The 25,037-nt window shown below is 57.4% G+C and overlaps 2 protein-coding genes across 9 annotated transcripts in view; both read right to left on the bottom strand.

Annotated features, from left to right (window-relative positions):
* Nucleotides 1-9,867: 9,867 nt before the first annotated feature.
* On the bottom strand, nucleotides 9,868-18,711 carry PEF1 (penta-EF-hand domain containing 1). Its single transcript, XM_075908615.1, has 5 exons — nucleotides 18,560-18,711; nucleotides 14,357-14,657; nucleotides 12,816-12,971; nucleotides 11,993-12,136; nucleotides 9,868-11,221 (listed from the first exon to the last, which is right to left on the bottom strand). Exons 1-5 carry the CDS (start codon nucleotides 18,581-18,583, stop codon nucleotides 10,992-10,994), a joined length of 855 nt encoding a protein of 284 aa, XP_075764730.1. The 5' UTR covers nucleotides 18,584-18,711; the 3' UTR covers nucleotides 9,868-10,991.
* A 3,761-nt stretch (nucleotides 18,712-22,472) lies between these two features.
* Nucleotides 22,473-25,037, bottom strand: part of COL16A1 (collagen type XVI alpha 1 chain) — a 100,085-nt gene continuing 97,520 nt past the window's right edge. For all 8 annotated transcript variants that reach the window (XM_075908929.1, XM_075908930.1, XM_075908922.1 and 5 more), the window contains 3 exons: nucleotides 24,624-24,800; nucleotides 24,274-24,351; nucleotides 22,473-23,647 (listed from right to left, as the gene is read on the bottom strand). In XM_075908929.1, coding sequence (XP_075765044.1) covers nucleotides 23,445-23,647; nucleotides 24,274-24,351; nucleotides 24,624-24,800 — 458 coding nt within the window. In that variant the 3' untranslated portion in view covers nucleotides 22,473-23,444. The remainder of the gene's footprint in view (nucleotides 23,648-24,273; nucleotides 24,352-24,623; nucleotides 24,801-25,037) is intronic.

Raw genomic sequence — 25,037 nt, 5'->3', positions numbered from 1 at the left:
AGGTTTGGGCCCAGTTCTGTTCAATATCTTCATCAATGATTTAGATCTGTGGTGTCCACCAAGCTAGCCGCCAGCCACAGGTGGCAATTTGGCCACTCAAGTGTGGCTAGTTCATGATAGTGGGTACTGCTTCAGCACTGGTTGGATGCTATGGAGTTAGAGGATGACATAGAGAGCACGCTGATAAAGTTTGCGGATGATACCAAGCCGGGAGAGGTTGCGAGTGCTTGGGAGGAGAGGGTCATAATTCGAAATGAGCTGGACAAACCGGAGAAAGGGTTTGCTGAGGTCAAGAGGATGAAGTTCAAGAAGAACAAATGCAAAGTGCTCCGTTTCGGGAGGAACAATCCGTTTCACACACACAGAATGGGAAACGACAGTCTAGGAAGGAGTCGTGCAGGAAGGAATCTAAGGGGCATAGTGGACCACGCGTTAAACATGAGTCAACAGTGTGACGCTGTTGCAAAAAAGGCAAACGTCATTCTGGGAGGCATGAACGGGAGTGTTGTGAGCAAAACCCGAGAAGTCATTCTTCCGCTCTACTCTGTGCTGATTAGGCCTCAGCTGGAGTAGTGCGTCCACTTCTGGGCACCACAATTCAGGAAAGGTGTGGGCATATTGGAGAAGGTCCAGAGAAGAGCAACAAAAATGATTCAAGGTCTAGAGAACATGAGCTATGAGGGAAGGCCGAAGGAATTGGGCTTGTTTAGCTTAGAAAAGAGAAGACTGAGAGGGGACATGGTAGCAGTTTTCAAGTATCTAAAAGGGTGTTTGTTACAAGGAGGAAGGAGAAAAATTGTTCTCCTTGGCCGCTGAGAACCGGACAAGAAGCAGTGGGCTTAAATTGCTGCAAGGGAGGTTTAGGTTGGACATCAGGAAAAACTTCCTACCTTCCTAGGGAATAAATTGCCTAGGGAGGCTATGGAAGCTCTATCACTGGAGATATTTAAGAGCAGGTTGGACAGACATCTAGCAGGGATGGTCTTCATGCTGCCATGAGGGCAGGGGACTGTACTTGACTGGGTCAGACCAAAGGTCCCTCTAGCCCAATGTCCTGTCTTCTGACAGTGGCTGATACCAGGTGCCCCAGAGGGAAGGAACAGAACAGGGAATCATTAAGTGATCCATCCCTATTGCCCATTCCCAGCGTCTGACAAAGAGGCTATGGGCACCATTTCTACCCATTCTGGCTAATAAGTACCAATGGACCTAACTTCCGTGAATTTATCTAGTTCTTTTTTTGAACCCTGTTAAAGTCCTGGTCTCCACAACATCCTCTGGCAAGGAGTTCCACAGGTTGACTGTGTGCTGCATGAAGAAATACTTCCTTTGGTTTGTTTTAAACCTGCTGCCTAGTCATTCCATTGGGTGACCCCCTAGCTCTAACGTTATGAGAAGGCGTAAATAACATTTCTTTATTTGCTTTCTCTACTCCAGCCGTGCTTTTATAGACCTCAGGCATATCCTCCCTTCATCATCTCTTTTCCAGTTCCATTTTTTAAATCTCTTCTCACATAGAAGCTGTTCCATCCCCCTAATTTTTGTTGCCCTTCTCTAGACCTTTTCCACTTCTGACTCATTTTTTTTGTGATGAGGTGACCAGACCTACACACTGTTTTCAAGGTGTGGGCGTAACATGGATTCAGGAAGTGGCACAATGGTATTTTCTGTCTCATTATCGACCCCTTTTCTAACGGTTCGTAACATTGTTAGCTTTCTCTCTGCTGCTGCTGCTGCTGCACACTGAGTGGGTGTCTTCAGAGAACTAGCCACAATGACTCCCAGATCTCTCTCTTGCACGGTAGCTGCTAAGACCACTTTCTTTTATGTGTCTGGTTGGGATTATGTTTTCCAAAGTGCATCACTTGGCTTGCATCCACATTGAATTTCAGCTGCCATTTCGCTGTCCAGGCACACACTTTTGTCAGGTCCCTTGGTGGGGCGTCACAGTCTGCTTTAGACTTAACTATCTTGAATCATTTTGTGTCCTCGGCAAATTTTGGCACCTCCAAACGTAGAAGATTTAGGATGCAGCTTTTTGCATCCTTTCCCTGCCAGCCGTGTGGGCTGCTCTGATGCCCCCCTCCTCACCACCTGACAGGGGTAGGGAGGGGAGATCCCTACATGAGTTTCTACTCCACTATCCATGGATATCCGCATCCGATATGAAGCAAATAGCCACAGACACGTAGGGCTCTACCCATGTCCTCTTACTTAGCTTAAAAGCCTTTGATAAGAGATCTTGGTCAAGGACTGTCTGAAACCCAAGTCTAACCACCACCAGGTGGATTTGAACCTGGGCCTCTGGAGCTTAGTATAGGAGCCTCTGCCCTTTGAGCGAAAAGCCAGCTGGCTCCCAGCTCATGCTGTAGAGCAGCATTTCTTAAAGGGTGTTCCATGGCTCACCAGGAGGCAGTCAGAGGTGTACCACCAAGAGAACCGAATTCAAAATGGCCACCCTTAAAGAGACAAGCCTCCTTTTTTTATTTCTTTTTTTTTTGCTCAACAACTTTTCCCTGGGGAGCTTCCCCCCTCTCCCCAACAAAAAAATTCTTGGTGTTCCCCATAAAAAAAATTGTTGTGTACCTCAGTCTTAAAAAGTTTAAGAAACACTGCTGTAGAGGTTTCTTGTTCTTATCTGTTGCTCTGATCTCAGTGCCACTCCATGGGACAGCGACCCACACATTGGCTGTGTCTACACTGGCGGCTTCTTGCACGAGTAATATGCAAATGAGGCTAAGCGTGGAATATCGCCGAGCCTCATTTGCATACCTAATGAGCCACCATTTTTTTCTTCCTGAAAAGTAATAGGTGTAAAGGCATTGCAGAAGAACGGCATTGCACAAGAGGGTTTTTCTTGCGCAAGAGAGGGCAGTGTAGACTCGAGACAGGATACGGGGTGAGACTGATCCGGGGACTGGCCCGGTTGGGTGTTTCCTATGTATGTCTCACACCAGAGACAGCTGCATTCCCGTCTCATTCGGGGCCTGTAAGGTGCTCACCCTCTCTCGAGCGCCCCCTTCTGGGTGAGGATGACAGTCCACAAGATCCTGCTCTGGTGACCAGCTCAGAGTGGAAGGATCCCAGATGCCCTGTCTTCTGGGTTACCTAGAACCAGGATTCTCTCCTGCCCCCTCGAATAGCTACCACAGACTGCGGGGGGGAGGGAAACCCAGGCCCACCCACTCCTCTGGGTCCCAGCCCAGGGACCCTGTAAATAGCAGTTGTCCACTAAGGGCCAGTCCTTACTGTCCACTGCTACTCGCTCCCTGGGGCACTTCCCCAAGAATCTGCCCCGTCCTTGCCCTCTTCTCAGGGCTTTAGCTCAAAGTCCTCGCAGCTCCCTGTCCTGCAATTCCCCCCAGCCCACCACCCCCAGGCTTCAGCCACCAGGTCTGGGATTCCGCTGGGTCTGCAACTACCCGCTGAGCTATCCAAGGTAGTGCTGCCTTCCCCGTCCGTCCGTGGGTCCGCCTGCCTTGAGCTCCAAGAGGAACTGCCAAAGCACTGCTCCAGCAGCTGCTTTATACTGGCTTGCTGGGCCCTGATTGGCTGCAGCAGAAGCAGCCACTCTAGCTCGCCTGGAGGACTTCTCCTCTGCTCTTTTCCCTGAGGCAGGGCTCCAGCAGGGGGCTTCGTGCCTAGTGCATCCCATCGCTGGGCCTCGTGTGACAGTGGCATGTGCTCAGCTATTGCGTTCCTGTGCCCCTTGGGGTCTCCATGCACTTTAGGGACTTGGGGGGAGGTTTCTTAACTCACAATGACTTCAATGGGGGATGCACCCCCCGACTGTCGGCCCCAGCCCTGAGCCCCCTCCTGCATCCTAACTCCCACCCAGACCCTCCACCACAGCCTCCTGCCGAGCCCCCTCCTGCACCCTGACATCCGCCCACAGCCTGCGTCCCCACCTGCTGCCCTGGGTCCCCTCACACACCCACCCCCTCCTGCCTCCACCCACAACCTTCTCCCGCATGCTGGGGCCCTCGTTCTAGCCCCTACCCAGACCTCGAGGGCCCCACAAAATCTAGCAGCCCCGGGCTCCTACAAGAGTTAATCTGGCCCCGAATGGACTGGCTTAGCAGGGTGCAGACATCAGCCTCCAGGACGCAGCCGGAGCGCCCACGATCGGCTGCCTGCAAGTGGCTGGGTCCAGCCCCGGGGAAGTGTGAGTGTCTCGTCTCCCACCAGCCACCGCAGAGCCCATCTCCGTACCTCAGGCCTCACCCCCCCACATGCCTGAAGTGACGTATGGGAGCGAGCAGCTCCCCCCAAGGCAGGGCGGGGGGACCTATGGCCCGAGGGCCAGACCTGGCCCCCAAGGCTTGGGGCTGGTGCTCCAGCCCTGCCCCCCCACTCTGCTCCTGCCCTCTCCCTCCTACCCAGACCCTGCCCCCCCACTCTGCTCCTGTCCCCTCCCTCCTACCCAAACCCTGCCACCCCACTCTGCTCCTGCTCCCTCCCTGCCTCCTACCCAGACCCTGCCCCCCACTCTGCTTCTGCCCCCTCCCTGCCTCCTACCCAGACCCTGCCCTCCACTCTGCTCCTGCCCCCTCCCTCCTACCCAAACCCTGTCACCCCAATCTGCTCCTGCCCCCTCCCTGCCTCCTACCCAGACCCTGCCCCCCACTCTGCTTCTGCCCCCTCCCTGCCTCCTACCCAGACCCTGCCCCCCCACTCTGCTCCTGCCCCCTCCCTGCCTCCTACCCAGACCCTGCCCCCCACTCTGCTCCTGCCCTCTCCCTCCTACCCAGACCCTGCCCCCCCACTCTGCTCCTGCCCCCTCCCTCCTACCCAGATCCTGCCCCCCACTCTGCTCCTGCCCCCTCCCAGCCCCCCAACCCACCAAACCCCAACCCACTCCTGCCCCCTCCCTCCTGCCCAGTCCCCCCACCCCAAGACCACTTCCCGGCAACCCCCTCCCACACACTGAACCCCTCGTTTTTGGCCCCACCCCAGAAACTGGGGGCCCCATAAAATCTACTAGCCGAGTAGACCCCCCCAGTTTCTGCTGTGCAAGGGGAATGGGAGGAGGATCTTTCTCCTCAGTTGGGGTTTTTTTCTTCTCACTTGTGTGCGGCCCCCGACTGAGTTCTCCGAGGCTTTGTCTACACTACCTGTTTCTGCGGCAGAAAATATGCTAATGATGTCTCAACTTATGCGGAGTCCCTCATTAGCATATTTTCTGCTGCAAAAACGTGTAGTGTAGACATACTCCCAGGGCCAGCGGCCCCCTGGCCCAGAAAAGGTTCCCCGCCCGTAAGGCAATGGGCCCACATTCAGGACTCATCCTCCGCCCAGTGTGCACGAGACACCGGCCGTTCCTGTCATCTCGCTCTGCATCAGGTCCCTTGTGCCGAAAACGGAGCGTGCGCTTTGCTGGGTCAGAGCCTCGGCAGAACCACGCGTATTGCCGCCGCAGAGCGTCGAATAGCGGCGAGGGTTGGCGCGCAATATTGGCTCTCCAGGACCGGCTGTTTTCATAACCCCGAAGAGCCATTTTTGAATGATCTAATCAATTAGCGAGACGATTAAGCTAGGTTTAAATTAAAATCACATCCAGCCTAAATACCTCCATTGGGCGGCGTGTCCTACAGCTGGCACCTGAATATTTAACACAGCGCAGCGTCCTCACAGCACACAATTTCCATGCGCTTCCCCCCTCCCCCTCTCTGCAATAAATATGCAATGCAGCCGGCGCTGGAAATGGAATTTGGGCGTGAAATTAATTGCCACAGATTGCATCTGAGTCAGCCACCTGCTGCTCGCCTCCTACCTGAAACAGGAGATAAGCAAAGCTGCTCTGCTTTCTGACGCGGCATTTGGCAGGGTGCACCAGGAACGCGCCGCTCCTCAGAAACACGACACGACCGCTAATCCGGAACAAAACTCCAGCCGCGTTCGGATCAGCGGGGAGCTGGCAGCCCACGGACGCGGGAAGGGCGTGGTACAGCTGGGTCAGGAAGGGCCGTCTGACTTGAAGTCATGCTGGGGCAGATTCGGGAGTGGGGAAGAAAGATATTTACTATACATTGAAGAGGCATCTCGGTGAAAGAATAGGCCAGAGTCAGCCGTGATGTCAACGCGGACAATCGCTTGCTTCATTCAACTCAACTGGAACTCTATGGATCCAACTGGAACTTAGGGGAAGTGGATTCATTCCTGGCTTTACCACTGGCATGCTGGATGACCGGGCCTCAGTTTCCCCCAGGCTACGTCTAGACTGGCATGATTCTCCGGAAATGCTTTTAACGGAAAAGTTTTCCGTTAAAAGCATTTGCGGAAAAGAGCGTCTAGATTGGCATGGATGCTTTTCCGCCAAAGCACTTTTTGCGGAAAAGCGTCCGTGCCAGTCTCGACGCGCTTTTCCACAAAAAAGCCCCGATCGCCATTTTCACAATCGGGGCTTTTTTGCGCAAAACAAATCTCAGCTGTCTACACTGGCCCTTTTGCGCAAAAGTTTTGCACAAAAGGGACTTTTGCCTGAATGGGAGCAGCAATGCTGCTACGCCGATGATTTTCAGGAATAATGGCATTGCACGAGAGGGTTTTTCCAGCACAAGAAGGGGCCGTGTAGACAGCTCCTTCTGGCGCAAGAGCCTCTTCTGCAAAAATGGCGGCTCATTAGTTTTGCAAATGAGGCTTGGCGATATTCCACACTTAGCCTCATTTGCATATTTCTGGCACTAGAGGGCTAATACTAATCTCACGCCCCTCCCTCGGCCCCCAGAGTATCCTTTGAGCTAGGGGAGGGTGCACTGTGCTGGTTTTATTACTTAGACAGGCTGGACTGGTGGTTGTTTGGGGACTGGTCGCTCGGGTCTGGTTTGCTCAGAGGTGAGTAAGCAGGTGCACTGTAGTGCGTAGCTCCAGCAAAAGCCAGCAGGGAGCTACTGAAAGAGCTGGCAGGGACCCGGGTTGCAACAGGACAGGGACCTGGATGAAATTTTAAGTTGCTTTCACTGCTGGATCTGCTCTAGGATGGGTTTGCTGGTAGCTCTGTGCTGCTGGTATCGGACTGCAGCCCTCCTACCAGAGGCAAGAGCTGCGCAGCTCATGAAGCTTTTCCAGCTATTTATTCCCTGGCCTCGATGGGCACGAAAAGGATGAAATCTCCAAAGGGTTTGCAAACCAAAAATCTCCCCGCCCCCAAACTTCACTGCCGGTGGGTCAAACAGCGGGTGCTTTCATTCTGTTTTCATTTTCCGTTTCAACATGCAAAGCTCTTTTGAAACACGCGCTGAGGTGTTTCTTGGTTCAGAAAGGCTGGAAACGTCTTGACAATTTCCAGACTTTTCTTCCAATAAAGGTTCAAGTTTTGTTTTTGACAAAGTGGCACTTTTCCACTGAAAAACCTCAGGTGGCTGAAAAATTCCCCACTTGCTCTGAGGAAGCAGCGTATGCTGACGAGCAGTTTTTGCTAGTCTAGGTTTTACCTGTTTCCCTACAGCAAATAAACTGCATTAGAACGGCCAGACTGGGTCAGCCCAAAGATCCATCTAGCCCAGTGTCCTGCCCATCGACAGTGACCAATGTCAGGTGCCCCAGAGGGAGTGAACACAACAGATAATCATCACGTGATCCCTCTCCTGTCATCCACTTCCAGACAAACAGAGGCTAGGAACACCATTCCTACCCATCCTGGCTAATAGCCATTGATGGACCTAACCTCCATGAATTTATCTAGCTCTTTTTTGAACCCTGTTAAAATTCTAAACTTCACCATATCCTCTGGCAAGGAGTTCCACAGGTTGACTGTGCACTGAGGGAAGAAAAACTTCCCTTTGTTTGTTTTAAACCTGCTGCCTACTAATTTCAGTTGGTGACTCCTAGTTCTTATATTGTTCTCTCAACAAGTTTGGTCTCTTTTTTTTTGCTTAACCAATTTCATCCCTCCCACCATGTTCGGGATTCTTTGTGAAAGTATCTGGCAACCCAGCCTTGCCATCTTGGGTCAACTTGCAGCTTACATCCAGGACCAAGCCTGCCTGGGACCTGCGGCAGCCCAGAGTGGCATCTGCTCAATGTTCCTTCTTGGGTGTGACTGAGCCAGGGCTACCCCGGGGCAAGGAGCTGGGCCAGGGTCTTGCCTCGCTTTCAGACTGATGATCTCGTCTTTCGACCGCAGGGGGCGGTGAGGAGAGCGGCCGGTGCACACAGAGGCACAAAGATCCAGCTGCGATCTCCTTGTGCTAAAGCGTTCACTTTCCTCTCCACTGCCCAGAAGCAAGCGCGGCTTTCCTGGTTCCCTCACCACAGGGCACTGCGGCAGCTCTTTCACGGCCCGCGTGGATCGTGCCACACACACACACAGGGTGCCCGGCCTGGCTCTTGCCCGGAATGTCAGCTCCTCTCACGAGAGCCCGTGTCCCAGAGCAGAACTCCCTGGTGCTATTTCACAACACTGCGAGCGAGTCTACACTTGCCCCCTCTTTCGAGAGAGGGATGCAAATGAAGACATTTGAAATTGCAAATGAAGCCTGGATTTAAATATCCTGCACTTCATTTGCATAATCACGGTATGGCGCTATTTCGGAACAACAGACGCTGTTAAGACGCGTCCTCCGAAGAGCCAGAGCCAGCAGCAGCACTAGCATTTAGAGGGGAGTCAACTGCAACAATCCTCATCAGTTTGAACCCCGCCCTCATCTAAATCGCGTCAGGCCCGTCTACACTTGCAAAGCCCCGAGTTAGGGTGGAAAGCACAGTAACGACTTGCAAATAGCTCCCTTCGGGGCCTTTTCGTAGGGCTGTGAGCGTGGCCACACGTGGCAGGAATCGGGAACAATTCCATGCAGACAAGCCCTTGCGCTGGGACTAGTCCACACACGCACGTTGGACCACGAATGCTACGGGGGCGTTAACACGGCCCCACAGGCAGGGCTGCGGTTATAGCAAGACAGTCGGAGCGGTCCAAGCTGTATCCCACGGGAAGGGGGAATACGTTCTACTGGGGGAAAGGTGCCTTGCCCCAGTGGAACCGCATCCGCACTAGGGGCGGTCCTGTCAAACAAACTCCCCGCCCCCAAGAGACGAGGTTAGTCCAGTCCACAGAGCTGGGTGGAGCCGGCTGGCCCACTGGGAAACGCAGTCCCAAGCCCGCAAGTTCTAGCACGGGAAGGGACACCGACGTCACAGCTGGCGCTCGATGCCTGAAAGGCCCTCCCATTGAAAGCGGTAACCTCTTCCGGGCCCCAGGATCCACCATAGAAACGGCCAATAGATAGCAGGAGTGATGTGGAAAATCTGTTCTGCATTTGGATGGTGCCTGGCCCAACGGGGGGGGGCCACAGGACCTGGGGCCACCCCACCCCAGTGCCCCAGGCATAGAGCGCGGGATAACCTTCCCACTGCAGGCCCCCTCCCATGCCCCCAAGGCCCCCCCCGGTCTGCCCCCATCTCCTTGCCTGAAGCCCCCTCCCCTGAGCCACAAGAGCCGGGGCATTACCAGGAGCGCGGTGCAGGTCAGCCGCAGGGGACACCCCCACACACTCACTGCAGCAGCGGGAGCCAAAGTGACCTCTGCAGTGGCCGGAAGCGGAGTGCCCTGGGCTGGGGTGCTCGGCTCCCGCTGCTGCAGTGAAGTTGAGCGCAGCAGGATGGAAGCGGGCGGGGGCTGCGGAGCAGGCTGCTGGGTCACGCCAGCTCCTGCCACCGCAGGGGGGGAGGGAGGGAGGGAGAAAGGGGGAGCAGTCCTTGCTGTCACCCTGCACTAGGCCCCAGGTAACCCCCGGGCTCTGCCCATAGGATGGTTGAGGTGGCCACTGAAGAGCCCCCCAAAGCGCAGGACTCGGGGCAACTGCCCCGAACTGCCCTACGGCCGGGATGGCTCTGTCCAGGCGCGACTGCGACAAACACCAACGCTGAGGATAATGTACATGGTATTTTATTACAGTGATCCAAGTCTAACCTGCTCACTGCCCCTCAAAACCCTTCGTGATTTTGGCCCCTGCAAATAAAAAAACCCTCAAAATATAAATTGGCAAGAAAAGGGGAGCTAATTATCCTGTGCCCCTAACCTCGCACGGCCCGTTTCCACGCCGCGCAGGAAACACGCGCTGGCTGGCACTCGAATGTCACGGGACAAGTCACAAAAGGACGGGGCCTGCCACGAGTGATAGGGCGCCTGGCCAGTTCCGAGAAACGCTTCCTCTTTGGCAAGGGAGTCAGGTTTGAAACCCCAGCAGCAGGGCCAGGAATGGGAACAGCTGTTAACACACCTGCTGCAACACCTGCCTGCCCCTCCTTGCGGCGGTGGAGATTAAGGCTTCTACGCGGTAAGACATCACTAAGTTACTGCTGGGAAACAAGGACTCCAGCCCCACGAGGCTGGCGGAGGAGGAATAAACCACGTGCAGATGCCTGACAACAAGCACAGCATCTTCCGGGGGGCGGAGGGGGGGCGGGCACGGCGTGGGGACCAAACCGGAGACGGGAGCAGCCCTAGATGTTTTGCTGGCTTGGACAGAAAATGGTTTTGGTGCCTGGCAGGGGACAAAGGAAAAAGGTGGCCAGTCAGAGCAGAGCTGTACAGCAGGGCAACGCCCCCAAAGCGGATGCCGAGGGAACCGCCCCTGTGACCCTGGCCCGACGTGGGGGGCAGAGGCCGTCTGCTCTCCTGCAAGACCGTTACTAGCCAGGGCTGCAAATTACACCGTGCTTCCTTGTAGGTTGTACGCCCCCTGGTGGCAACGTAACGCAAGGGACGTGTTTGGCAGGGCTGCCTAAATTGGTTTGTGGACTGGAGATTGAAATCAAAGCGGCCGACAGCGGGGCTTCCGCCGCAGGTATTCCCCGCCTGATTCCACCTGGCTCCCGCGCCTGCAGGCGCCTCATGTCGGTCACCCAGCGGGGAGAGGAAATGGAAGGGGTTTATCCTTCCCAGCGGAGGATACACATGGGTCCCTGCAAGAGGGATGGATTGATTGCTCCCGATGACTCATTCCTGGCTTCTCAGTCTCCCCACGCTCGGGCAAAGAAGCGTCCCCCCGGCGTCACAGCATGCGAGAGGCAACCATGGTGAGGAAGTCTTCGTAGCTGAGCCGCACGCTGCCTGCCCGGCCGGCGTCCTTCTCCTGGAAAGCTTCCGTCAGGCTCTGGAGCTGCATGCAGAGCTGAATGAAGCTGTCCAGCTGGATGGTGGAGCTGGAAGCTCGCTGGGCGTAACGGGAGAGCAGCAGCTGGATGAACTGGGGGCTCAGGTTGTACCCCATCTGGGACAGAGCTGGCGGTAGAGAAACAAAAGGGAACGTAAACGTCTGGGATGAAAGCCGCCCCGCCCGGGAAGATTGGCCTGCCCCTCTGGGGATGCTATTGCAAAGCACAGCACAAGCCGGGACAGAACTGCGGGCGGTGCTTTGTGAGTGCTGGGAACGGAAATCGAGGTGCAAGATCCAGATCCTCCCCCAAAGACCCGCACCCCTCAGCTGTGCAAGCAGCCTCTTGCAACGCGCCATGTGGGCACGTCAGCGTTATTTGGAGGAGGCAGAAATGGGCAGAGGGTTTCCTGGGAAACGAGACGCTACTTTGCTCTCTGACCCCTCTGCCATTTGGACCAATGCACCCTCACCCCAACAGGCCAAAGTCACAGCAAAGGTAGCTGGCTGCACAGAACGGGGAAGGGAACCAAGTCAGCAACACCCCACCTTTGCTTTGAACTGGACCGACTGAAGCCGCTGTCGTATGGGTTCGGACCAATGCTCCTAATCTTTTCCATCCGTGCGCTGAATAAATTTGTGATGTGCCCTGAGGCATGTGCAAGTGTGCACCACCAGCAGAAACAACACACCTAGCAGTGGGCGCTCAGCTAATCAGCTGGGCAGCATTGGACTCTCTCCTGAGCGGCTGCACAAGCGCCCGGCTTACAGGAAGGCTGGTTTGGACCCCGCTCCCTGACCAGACACCATACGGTTTCAGAGAGCAGGCTGCGGGGACCGGAAACACAAGGGGTAACTGTGCCAGAGGACACGGTCACCCGTCGACTCCACCATCTCACCTTGCTGCAGCTCCGTGAAGTTGATGGAGCCTGAGCGGTCTCTATCGTACTGCTGGAAGAGGTTCTTCCACTGCTGGATGAAGCGCCACAAGGCTGAGAACCCATAGACGTCGATCCGCCCCGACTTCGTTTTATCAAACATGTCTGCCGAGGAAGAAACAGCAGGAGCAGGGCCGTGAGGGGCGAGCCAAGACCAGGGCCATGCGCTTCTACGGCACCTCCCCTCGGGAGCTGCCAAAGGGCTTGACAAACATGGGGTGTCCGGGGGAGTTGTCACTCCGCTGCCCTGACAGGCAGACCGTCCTTAGAAAGACAAGCTAGACCCCAGGACTTCCCGAAGCTGTGGTGCAGCACGGAGCTCGACTAAGAGCTAAACAATCAGCCAGCGATGGGCACCGCAAAAACCTGCCGGGGAAGCTTCAGCATCCAAGCCAGCGGAAGCTGTTGCACTCGGAGCCTCGGCGCCAGCATCTCCCCCCTCCTCTGCTCTTCCAGGCACTGCCAACTGAGGCAGGAAGGTTTGCCCCGGCCCTCACAGCTGCCCTCCCTAATCGGAAACAATCAGCCGGCCCGCCTGCCAGCCACGGCCCTTTGGAGAAGGATACGCTTTGGGGAAAACACACGGCTGCTGCACGCTTGACCTTGGATTCACCCCATGAGATCCAGATTCAACCGATTAGATCACCCGCACAAAGAGCTGGCTTGTTCCCAGCATGACAAACCCACCCCCGCAGAGCTCTGCGCATTGCGCGACGGCTGTTCTAACACAGACTGCAGCTCGTGAGCAGCGGAAAGGGGGGGGGGGGGAGACATGTGGACTCACTTATCATCAGCAGGCAGGTCTCGTCATTAAACGCAGACCAGTTGGAGTTGACCAGGGCCTGCTTGAGTTCTTTGATGGAGATGTAGCCGCTGCGATCAGCGTCCACTGTCTGGAACCAAGAAAAGGCCTCCGGGTCCACGCCGGGTGGCATGTTACCTGTCAGGAGGAACAGGAAAAACAGGATCAAGGCGCACTCAACTCAGCAGAGGAATGACCCGGCTAGTCACTAAGCAAAGCGCCTTTGTCAGGACCTTCTGCACCACTAACAGCTGGGAGTCAGTGCAGGAGGCCTGCAAAAGGCCAGACCAGTGGCAAGGGACTGGTGAAAGCGGATTGGCCCAAAGGAGAAGCTGAGTCAGCTTTTCCAGGCTACATGCATTATGGCCATGTGCTCTAGCCTGGGAAAAGAGGTTCCTAGTGGCCGGAATCTGGCAGGCAAGTAAACACCAGAGAGACGTGAATGGGACTCGTCAGATGGTTTGGAAGTGGAGTGCAAACACATGGAAGCGGTGTTGTTTTAGCAGGATAAACGTGGCCAGTTCCGGAGAGACAGACGCACGACTATAAAGCTTTATTTCTACCCTTTGGGGCTGCAGTCTCTTAAGCATTTTCCTCCACACTGGAGCCTTAAATAACGAACAGGGCCTGTGTAACTGAAATGAACGGTTCAGTTACACGCCGCAGCTCTTTCTGCCGGGCACGGCGTATTGTCCAAGGGGCCCCCAGGCCTCCGCGTGACAGCTAGCACACGTCTAGGCCTGCCCAGCTGAAAGGGTTCTTACAAACAAAGAGCAAGCCCTGGATGCTAGGACATCACCCTCATCTTACAGGTGGGGAAACTGAGGCACATAGCGGCAAAAGGCTGTGCTGTTTGGACACACAGCGTCAGGCGTCTCTGGACCCCAGCCTTGTGCTCAGACCGTGCCGCTCAGCTAAAGGGAAGTGCCAGGCCAGTGGAGGGGTCAACATTAAAGACGGTCTCCAGTGTTTGCTCACAGATCTAGCACTTGGGAATCACGTCCGCAGACTCAGCCAATCAAAGGGCTGCATGGCCAACAGGGAAAGGGCTGCAGGTTGAACCTCTCTGGTCTGGCAACACCCGTGGTCTGGCAGGGTGGAGTCCCGGCAGCTGGGAGCCCTGCAGGCCGGGAAGCCCAGGGGGAGGGGGGCTAGCAGCAAGGAGGAGAGCCAGCCTGGATGATGGGCCAGGGCTGGGTGGTGGCAGGGGGCAGAAATGACCTCCCCTGGTCCGGCAAAATTCCTCATGTGGGACCAGCCAGGTCCCGAGAGAGCCAGAGCAGGGAGGTCCAACCTGTAGTCATCTCTGAAAGCTCTCGAGAGCCCCAAAGGACGGAGCTTGTGTTCCGGCTGCACCGAAGACAGGGCTCTTCCCCCTGCATCACACCCTCCCTCCCGGTCTTCCCCCATCGCTGGGGGCAGCCAACTAGCAGGCGTGGCCAGGAGCAAGTCCGTGTGAAGGACGGCGCGGCTCAGCCAGCACCGCGAGGCGGGGTCGTTCCATCACCCGCTTTTCTACTCACCGGCAGGCGCCCCTGCTCCGTAGGGCCCTGGCTGAGGGGCACCATAGGGATTGGTGGAGGGCTGCCCATAGGGCCCTCCTGGAGCCGGGCCTCCTGCATAGGGTCCTCCGGGAGCTCCAGAGGGTGCTCCCCCCGGCGTGGGATGCCCATAAGCTCCTCCGCCAGATGGGGGTGCGTAGGGGCCTCCAGGCGCTGGGCCGCCATAGGAGCCACCAGGAGGCACCCCGCCTCCATACTGGGCTCCGGAATAGTACCCGCCCTGCGGGGCACCTGGAGCTGGCCCTGCTGATCCGGGGTAACCCTGTGGGAGGAGAAGGGGAAAATAAAGCAGCAGCTGTTTGTGCGTCCCCGTGTACGGGACCAACACGCCAGCGACCCCGGCACAACTGCCCCAACACCCAGCCACCCTCCACACGGCTCGCAGCAGCCTGGCCTCTTAGCTGCCCAGCGTGCCAGCAATTCCGGATCAGAACCTCCTGGCTGGCAGGTGTGTGCACTTGCCTCTGTCCGCACCTGTGCCTGCCTCATCTACTCACCCCACAGGTATCAGCTCCGGCCTCCCCCCCCCCCCCCCGTTAGAGAGGCCGTGCGTTTGGGGGGGAGGGGGGCGCGCACGTGGCGCCACATGAGCCGATACACACAGGGAGTCGACTTGAGAGCTGGCTTCCCACGAGTACCAGCTCCCACCTGCCCCCCTCACCCTCTGCACTGCTGCCCCTCTATCAGCCGGCTCCTCCCAGCTCCCCATGCTGCTGCCTCTGCGGGAAGCAGGAGGGGCCAGGTGGCTCCGCAGGATCCAAAGGCAGCAAGGAGGGGGTGTGCGTAATTCAGGGCTACTCAACTTTGGAAGCCCCGGGGGCCCACAATGACACTCACAGCACATGCCGAGGGCCGCAACGTAAGTGCAGTTGCATATATATATGCAAATAGCCTCTTTCACACTGACGGGCATGAATACAAAGATTCAGCCTTAAGCCACCCGCTGGACCCAATGTGGCCAGTGGGAACCAATCAGCATCTCTCAGGCACTGCCCACAAGGCTACGCAGCCATCACCTCCCACCATGCCCCAGCGCCCCCAGCACCTCCTCCCTGGGGGCTAGAGATGCCAACACCCTGTACCCATCTGTGCCAGCCAGCCCGTCCACTTGCGTCTTTCAATGCTAACCCCTCCAGGGAGACGCCTCGCCGCTGTGGAGCGTGTTCCCAGGGGAGGCCATGTTCAAAGGATCCCACCCGTGGGCCACGTGTTGAACCCTGCTGTCATGTTCTTGGATTTTAAGGGGAGCAGCCAGATCATTGCTGCACCCACGGGGGAGGGGGTGTTCACCCCAACGTCTGTACAAAGGGGGCCGTGTGAGGTGTCAAATAAAAGATTGTGTCCTACTGATTCTATATATGCTGCTCGTGTACTTGTGAGACGTCTGTATGTGGAGTTATGAATATGGGGCAGACTCCAGCTTGTCTTCAATTCTGCTCCTGATCCCAGATGCAGCCTTGCGAGGGACGGAGAGCCAGGAAGGATTGCCGACCTGTCCTGACATAGGATGTATGCCAGAGACATCCTTGCTACGCAAGATAGCAGTGTGTAACATCTCTGCTGAGAGCCTGCATCAAGAACTTGGTGATTGGTGCATGTAATGTATTCTCCTTAACAACCCTACTCTCAAACTTTTCTTTCTTTTATTAATAAACCTTTCGATTTTAGATTCTAAAGAATTGGCCCAGTGTGATTTTGTGGGTAAGATCAAAAGTGTAAACTGACCAGGGATCTGTGGCTGGTTTCTTGGGACTGGGAGAACCCGTTCGGGGTAGGTGCGATTGGGTTCCATAACCCCTCACCAGTGTGTAGGCCCAGGGCTGATTGTGGCACAGGGAGAGCTGGGGTGTCTGAGGGGTTTTGCTCGTGAGGCTTCCTGCTGGCTGGATGGCAGCTGAAGCACTCAGTGTGACTGGTTTGTGACCTGTTAGGGAAAGGTCTCCAGTCTGGGGCTGTGAGCAGCCCTGGTTTTGAACAATTCACCCTGAGCAGATGCCCTCAGCGGTGCCCAGACCCGGCCCGTCACACCTGCGTAAAAGCAAACAGCACCACAGGCCACAAACAAATGTGCCATGTGTTGAGTAGCCCTGGTGTAGTTGTTAACATTAACAGATAAACCCAAGCTTCTCAGATAATCATTTAAACAACTATATGCTAGCATCCCTTAGTTACTACCAGTGGATACACACATGCCTCAACGCACAAAACTAAATTTGTTCTGCACATGGATGGAAAAAATTAGAGGGAACACACACTGACCCACCAGTGAGTTCACTGTTTAGGCTGTAAACAGCTGACATCAGGAAAGGCAACTCAACTGAGATTACAGGAAAACATCATTCATTTGAGCACGGCACAGTTTCAGGTCTTCTGACAACCGTGGCCAGTGACCACCTAAAAGGAGCCTGATTTCAGAGGGCAGGTGATCAAGTACTTTCTAAAAGTCAGGGCCTGTCTCAACCTGCACCCCAAAAAGTGGAGGCAGCCAAAATCACAAGGCACTTTCAAAAAATCCTGCCCTTTTATACTCTGCTTCCTCTTATCACAGCGGGCACCCGGGTGCTACTGTGCACGCCAAAGGCGGGTGCATTTTCGTGGCACTTCTGGAGAGCGTAAAGCCCTTGGGATTTTGGGGGCAAACAGCAATTGAGAACTTCAATGGAAGCCACGGCTGCTGCCCCCTGTTACAACATTTACACAGGGAGGGATGTTAAATGGGGAAACCAACCATCTTCGAGGACTGTGAAAGAACACTGTAGTGCTGCCTTGTGACTAGGGAGGTTACATTTAGATTAACTGGCTAATCAAATAGTTGATGCCATTTGCATCGACTATTCGATTAGTCGATAAGTCTCTGCCTTTGAAGTGTAGCAGCAGCCCCCAGGACTGTTGCTACATTTTGAAGGCGAAAGCGCTGCGGGGAGCACGGGGCCATGCTGAGAGGTGATTGTCCAGAGCTGGTTTGGGGCCAGGACAGACCCAGTTTAGGGGGGAGAGGAAGGCAGAGTGGCTGGCATCTGAACCATCTCAGTCACCTCACTGCCTCTGGTGATGGCACAAGCCTGGAGCCGCCCTGACACCTGGGTGTCACCCCACCCTGAGATGCCATTTGGGTGGCACCCCATCACTGGAGCACCACTGTACCCCATGCTGTGCCAGCCCCCCCTTTCCGCAACGCCATCCACAACTGCCCCATCTCCAACCCCAGGTCATCACCGCCCCAATACCCCCCCTTCCAGCCCCCTAAATCCACACCAACCCCCCCCCCACGGCACTTCCCATGCCCCACTGCTCCAACCCCCCCGCCCTGCCCCCTAAGTCCGCCCCATGCCCCCTAACTATGCCCCACACCCCCTCTAACCCGCCACCCTACCCCCTCACCTGGCCACACCCCCCCTCCAGCCCCGACTCCGCCCCACACCCCCCCTCCAGCCCCGACTCCGCCCCACACCCCCCTCCAGCTCCCGCGCCCTGCCCCCTCCCTCCGCCCCACATCCCCCTCCAGCCCCCTCGCCCTGCCCCCTCCCTCCGCCCCACACCCCCCTCCAGCCCCCTCGCCCTGCCCCCTAACTCCGCCCCACACCCCCCTCCAGCCCCCTCGCCCTGCCCCCTCACTCCGCCACACATCCCCCTCCAGCCCCCTCGCCCTGCCCCCTCCCTCCGCCCCACACCCCCCTCCAGCCCCCTCGCCCTGCCCCCTAACTCCACCCCACACCCCCCTCCAGCCCCCTCGCCCTGCCCCCTCCCTCCGCCCCACACCCCCCTCCAGCCCCCTCGCCCTGCCCCCTCCCTCCGCCCCACACCCCCCTCCAGCCCCCTCGCCCTGCCCCCTCCCTCCGCCCCACACCCCCCTCCAGCCCCCTCGCCCTGCCCCCTCACTCCGCCACACATCCCCCTCCAGCCCCCTCGCCCTGCCCCCTCCCTCCGCCCCACACCCCCCTCCAGCCCCCTCGCCCTGCCCCCTCCCTCCGCCCCACACCCCCCTCCAGCCCCCTCCCTCCGCCCCACACCCCCCTCCCGCCCCCTCCCTCCGCCCCACACCCCCCTCCAGCCCCCTCGCCCTGCCCCCTAACTCCGCCCCACACCCCCCTCCAGCCCCCTCGCCCTGCCCCCTCCCTCCGCCCCACACCCCCCTCCAGCCCCCTCGCCCTGCCCCGCGCTCACCTGCCCGTAGGGGTAGCCCGCCATGGCGCTCTGACCAGACTCTGCTTCCGCCCCGCCCGCGCGCTGAGCGTATCGCCCCGCCCACCGGATTCACTGATTGGTTGCCGGTCTCCTAGGCGAGCGTCGACTGGCTGCTGCTGGATGTCAGTCAGGATGCTCCGCCCAGAGGGAGGTCATGTGACTAGGGGAGCGTGGGAGGAGCTCCTAAAGGGCCTGCCGGGAGTGCGCCCGTAGGCCCCCCCCCCCCCGCCTCTACGACAAGCCCCGCCCCTCGGCCCCAAGCCCCGCCCCTGTGCCCATCTTCCTGCCCCGAACCCCGCCCCTTCATCCCACCCAACCCCGCCCCCTGCCTCTCTACAGCTACAAGCCCCGCCCCTGGCTCTGACCCAAACCCTGCCCCATCAACCCCCCCTCCCTCTCCTCCGCCCCCCCTTCCTAGTGCCCTTCTCCCCCTGCCTCTGAACCCAGATCCCATCCCAGGCCCCTACGCCCCCGCCCTGGCCTCAAACCCACCCGCTGCCCTGCCTCTGGCCCCATGGCCTGGCCCCTCGTCCCCACTCCTGTCTGGACCCACACCCTGCCCTATGCCCGCACCCTGTCCTGCCCGGCCCAGGCCTTGCCCCCATAACGATAACCCTTCCTTCTTTCTGAGCAAGGGGCTCGTGCGGGGATGGAGGGGCGGGGGGCAAGGATAGCTCTCGACGGGAGGCCTTCTCCTCTCGCTGCGTTCCCTCCTCCCCTGCTCACCCGGCCCTGGCTGCTCTTACACCCTCTGGCAGCATCCATTCTCCTCTTCCCTCTCTCAAGCCCTGTCCCCTTCACCCCCAACTCCGCCCCGTCTCTTCCCTCCCCCTGCTTCTGACCCAAATTCACCCCTTCAGCCCTAAACCCCGCCCCTGTGCCCGTCTTCCCGCCTCTGATCCAAACTTCTCTTGGTCGTTCTGCAGCTGGGCAGAGCTCCTTAGTGAATCATTCCAGTCGCAAGCTGGGGAGAAGACTAAGGCCGGAGAGCCAGTGTACTGCAGGGAACAAACCCTCCATTGGCCCCACGCAGAGACTGGAGGATCTGAGGGGTCAGATCCATTTCTAGCATCTGCGCTCCTTAGGCTTGACCTTGAAGCTGCTGCCCTCCCTGCCCCCTGCAAGAGGGAGTGTTTGGGCCTTGGTACTGTGGTGCAGTCTCAGTGCTGGTTGTAGCAGGCTGCCAGCTCTCTGCAAACTGCAACGCATTCGGCTTTGATGAAGTCACTTGCTGGCCCTCACCCCCTGCTCTCTGATAGAGTCCTAACTCCCGGCAGCATTCACTGCTCGGAGAGAGCTAGAGAAAAGCGTGAGCTTCCACCCGACACCCTGCTAGTCCAGCCATGCCAAAGGGCGCCTTTGCTTCCACTGGTTGTTAAGAAATGGTGAGTGCCTATGGAAACGTGCCCAAATGCAGACGCGTAAGCAGGTGCTGCCCAGGGCAGGCTGCAGTGGCAACCAAGGGAAGTACAAGGAGAGTTAATTGGCAACTCTGCCCTCCCCTGTTTGAAGTGGCATGCGGTGCCAATTTACACCCTGTTCGTCAAGCGCGTTAATGGCACGGAGACAGCATCTCGCTGTCATGGGGGGAGTGAGCAGCCGACATTCGGAAGGCAGCGTCTGCGGGAGCCATGCTGGGTTCAATTTTAAATACTGCGCCTCAGGAAATTACTCCTCTTACGGCTAACGAGAATAATGGGAATTCTGCTGGGCTCCGGGCTGCTCATTTACTCAAGCACATCAATACTTAACAGCCGTGGGTTTTCTTCACCCCACCTTCTGGAGCAGTAAATGTGCAGACTTTCCACTGAGGGCTGCAGTCTGGCTGACGGAGCTCCCAAGACCCACTCTGTGTACGTGCAGGCTACCCAATTCATATTCTGAATTAGCAGCTCAATGGATGGATGCAGCTGAGCCGCGGTTTGGGCTGCTCTCAGGGATCAATATTAACAACAGCAAGGACCGACTGTAACCAACTCTAGAGCGATCTTATTTCCCTATGCTCAATATGGGACACCTGGAAAAACTACTTGTCTTCAAGTGAGTTTAATGGCCATCAATCAAAACTCTGCAGTACAAACCTTCCAATTAACAGCAGTTGACCTGAGTGGCTGGAGTCTTTTTATTGATCTTCTTTTAAAGATTTGCACCGGAAGAGACAACACAAACACACGCTCCCATACGCCTCTCTCACACCCATCGGACCCAGGGCTCTCCACCCTCTGTCTTATCCCACCCTTTCTTTCCAGGAGAGGATAGTGCCTGTGATGGGTTTGCATAGTCAGCACTTTACATCCCTACTGACAATTGTATCGTTCTGTGAAGGTTTATGGCCCTAGAAGAGCAGTGGCAAATCTCTACAGCGCCATAATAAATGCAGGCCAGATCCAGTTGCCAATGCTAAATCAATAGGTTTACCGGAGGAGGCAGGACTGGTTAGCTTTCTAGATGGGTTTGCGTGGTCCAAAGATGTAAAACACCACCAAGCCCGGCAGGTTAAGCAATCCGTCTGTGGGCGTGAAAGGAAGGGAACTGTGGTTCTTTGAGATGGTTGTCCCCGTGGGTGCACCCCCTGAGGTGTCTGTGCACCCCGGCACCTCTAGTCGAGATTTATGGTAGCCACGCCCTAGGTAGGCTGCATACACAGGACAGCCGGCATGCGCCGCTCGGGGCTGCTATCCTGCAGGCACAGCCAACCATCCTCCCGGTTCCTTCTCTACACAGAGGGGAGGAGGGACGGTCGTGGAACACCCACGGGGAAACCATCTCGAAGCACCTCCGTTGCTGCCCAGGTAAGTAATCTTCCCTTCTTCTTCCCTGGGGGTGCTCCGGCTTAGGGGACTATGGAGCAGCGGCCCAGTGCGGAGGAAGGGGCGGCGGAGTTGGTGAGTAAGCTGTGGATAACACTGTTTGGCCCAATGGTGTGTCGGAGGCTGATGGAGTCTCCGCTGCATAGTGTTTGGCGCAGGCGTGGGCAGGTGCCCGAGTAGCTGCCTTACAACAGCTGATTACGGGGGTGCCATGGAGGAAAGCAGTAGATGGGGCTACAGCCCTGGTGGAGAGTGTGCGCAGGGATATGCGAAGGTGCTGGTCCAGCGGCAGATGAGGTATGGCCCACGGGCCGAATCCGGCCCACCGAGCCGTTTGATCCGGCCCACGCCTGCCCTGGCAGCAGGGAGCAGGGCTGCTCAAAGCGGCTAGCTGCTTCCTATGGCTCCTTGAGGTGCGGGGAGAGAGGGAGAGGCTTCAGCGTGCTCCCCTCCCCCCCAGCAAAATCTTTCATCTATTGGCTAGAAACTGGCCAATGACAGCTGAGAGATTTTGCAGGGGGCAGGGAGAGTTCAGCTCTCATTGGCTGGTTTCTGGCCAACAGGAGCTGATAGATTTTTCTGGGGATGGGGGCAGTGGGGAAAGCCTTTCCCTCCCGCCTCCCCTTAGCAGGGAGAGCCATGTACACAGCCGGGCTGCTGGCCGGGGGCTGCTTAGGAAAGCGCCTTCCGGCTAGAATGTGCCTCTGGCACTCTACCGCCTCCTCCCCCCAACTCCTGCCCAGACCATGCACCCCTTCCCCAGGCTAGAATCCTCTCCTGCACCCATATCCCTTCCTGGATCCTGTGCCCCAGATCACAACCCCCTCCATCATCCAAACTCCCAGACCCCACAGCCTCTCCTGGACCCTAGTCCCCTACCCTGAGCTCCCTTCTGCACCCAGCATCTGTCCCACCCCCGCATCCCCTCCGTGGAAAAGGGCGGCCCATGACCACTTACCTAATATCTTGGAGTGGGTCCCCATCAAAAATTCTCGTGGACCCCTGGTAAGGGGCAGACAATTTGGTAGAATTCCAGTCCTAAGGATGACTGGCAAAAGAGCTAAAATAAATGCAAACAAAGCTTGGGCAGGAATGTTTTTATTATCTCTGTTTGCTCACCAGATTCACCCTGCTTCAGGGAGGAAAACATCCCTTCCTCGCACAGAGCTGCGAAGTGGTGACGGACCACTCCGACGGTGGATTTTAATAGCTGGAAACGGGTCGAGCGCTTAGCAATCCAGTCATGGTTTTTAGGTTAGACACTTGTTTTTCCCCGGAACATAAAGGCTTTGAGTTAAAGGCCAGCAAGACCGCCGAGTGTTCTGCTTCATGGCTATGAGAAGATGCAGAGGCCTCCTGAAAATGTGTCTTGTTGAGCCAACTTGCTTGGTCTTATTTTTCCCCGTAATGACACTGTGCTGAGGGCCAAGACTTTATGCAAGAACTCTCTCCACCGCCGGAGAGACATCGGTACCTGGACAAGGAGGCGCTGACAGCGCACCTGACCCTGGCACGTTACACACCAAAGGAGCAGCAGAGGAAAAGGAGAGGCCCGGGTGGGCAGGGGAAGAATTGACGCAGGCATGGGAAATGGGGATATGTCATTTCACACCCGGGGCGGAGTAGTGCCTGAAGTTCCCCCCACGTAACAGCTGAGTCTGTGCAGCGGCACGACCGGTAAGAACGGTCCCTTCACCGCCCGCTCTTCCAGCCCCAGCGCTGGTGATGACAAGGTGCTGAACGACTACGAATGAACTGAAAAGATAAGCCAGAGGAGACACATGGGGCTCCAGAGCCGGTCAGGGCGATGCTACACGAAGACCCGGTCTGGAAAGGTATTTTGGCTGGTCACAGCAGACGGTGCCCAATGCCCTTTACACACACAAGCAGAGACACGCACACGCACACACACGCTGACACGTCAACCCCACTGGAAATCGAGAGGAAACAAATATTAACAGCAATAAAAAACAAAATCATTCACGACCAGTCGCGAGGCCCGAGCTTTGGTCATTCCCAATGGAGTCCTTGGTGAAAATGCCCTCCAGGTCCGCTCAGCCTAAGGGTCCTTTCATGGATTTGGGCTGGTACATGGGTTCCTCCAGGGGCATCATGCCGAAGCAATCGGAAGGGTTGCAATGGCCGGTCTTTCCCGGCGGCCCTGTCATGCCTGGGGGTCCGGGAACGCCTGGGTTGCCTTGCTGTCCCATAGGCCCGGGTGGACCCAGCTTGCCGTATCCTGGTGGCCCTTGGGGACCTGGAGGAGAAACGAGGGGAAGGGAAGAGAGGCGCTGAGAAGGCTGATTTTGCAACGCCCACCCCAGAGGCTTGACGACTGGTTCTTGCTCCGTGCTCAGGGCTCTGTGTGGGGTCAGGATGGACTTTTCCCCAGGTCAGACTAGCAGTGACCTGGGAGGCGAGGGATGGTTTTGTTTCCCAGTGCAGAATAAATTTTGTGATGTGCACCAAGGCATGTGCAGATGTGCACCACCAAGAGAAACACAAGCTGTGGGTGCTCTGCCAGTCAGCGGGGCGGTGCTTGAATCTCTCCTGGGCAGCCGCCCAAGCACTCAGCTTACAGGGAACGCTGGCTGGGACGCATGGGCCCGATTTCCCTTGTTGGGTTCATGGTTCACTGGTGGCCTGCGGGGTCCAGGTCAGACATGGGGCTCTGGGGCGCCCTTCTGGCCTGAAACTGCAAGCTGGCCCACCACAATTCAGAGGGTTTGGACGGAACCCGTCCCTCTGTCTCACATGGTTGGGAGACGCTGAACCAGGAGGCGACTTGCCTCTGGAGCCCCGGGGGTCTGTCGCCACCCTGTGCCGGGAAGGGCCGACCCTAAACATGCCCGTTGTGTCGTGTGCAGGGCGAAGGAGTCTTACCGGGCGCCCCTGGCGGGCCGACTTCTCCCACGAGGCCGGTGCCTTTCTCTCCCCTTTCTCCTTTGGTGCCTGGCTCGCCTGCAAGCGCGAGGGAGCAGTAAGAACCTCGCCCAGCGAGAGGGAGGAAAGGACGCGAAAGCGAGCACATGCCAGGCCCCCAGTGGACAGAGACGGCGCGAGGCCTAACCTTGCCTGGCAGGAGCCTCCTTTGCTCTGGGGCGCCCTTAACCTGCCGCCGTGAATCCCAGCTGCTGCCACCAGGCTGTTCCCAGCCTTCCCCTCCCCTCCCGACCCCGGAGGCCATCCCAGGGAACACGGGATGCCAATACTCGGCTTCCGGAACGACTCACCTCTCATGCCCGGCACGCCTTGGCGCCCTTCCCTGCCGATCTGTCCCGGTAAGCCAGGGGATCCAGGAGGCCCTGGGCGCCCTGGCAACCCATCTTTTCCAGGGGGGCCTGGTCGTCCTGGCGTGGCAGCCATCTCCACCGGGTACTGCATCCTGGAGGAGTAGTACAGCATCCTCTCTGCAGGGGCGGGAAAGGGAACCAGATGGGTTAGCCCCCCCAGGCTCTTGCTCTCGGACTGCTGACTCAAAGGGGGCAGCCCGTGGCGGGAGGGCAGCCCAGACCGTCCGCTCCTCAGTCGCCACGCCGGACACACGGGAGCGCTCAGCTGATCTTGTGGAGCAGGAAGGGCAGAGCTGACCCCTCCGGGATTCGGCCATCTGGCTCCAGAGAGGGCTGCAGCTCTTTCAGACCAGA

Source organism: Pelodiscus sinensis, chromosome 25 (genome assembly GCF_049634645.1).
Source record: "Pelodiscus sinensis isolate JC-2024 chromosome 25, ASM4963464v1, whole genome shotgun sequence".
In the NCBI taxonomy this organism is placed as follows: Eukaryota; Metazoa; Chordata; order Testudines; family Trionychidae; genus Pelodiscus; species Pelodiscus sinensis.
The sequence above is the reverse complement of the archived record's forward strand: the minus strand, read 5'-3'. Positions and strand labels throughout refer to the sequence as shown.

Bases quoted from the DNA above. Each gene is read 5' to 3' on its own strand.
- PEF1 (XM_075908615.1), bottom strand. From the start codon at position 18,583: ATGGCGGGCTACCCCTACGGGCAG. The intron at 12,137-12,815 runs GTGAGTCCACAT...CTTCCTCGGCAG, and splicing joins GACCTGCCTGCTGATGATAA to ACATGTTTGATAAAACGAAG. The intron at 11,222-11,992 runs GTGAGATGGTGG...CTCTACCGCCAG, and splicing joins CTTCACGGAGCTGCAGCAAG to CTCTGTCCCAGATGGGGTAC.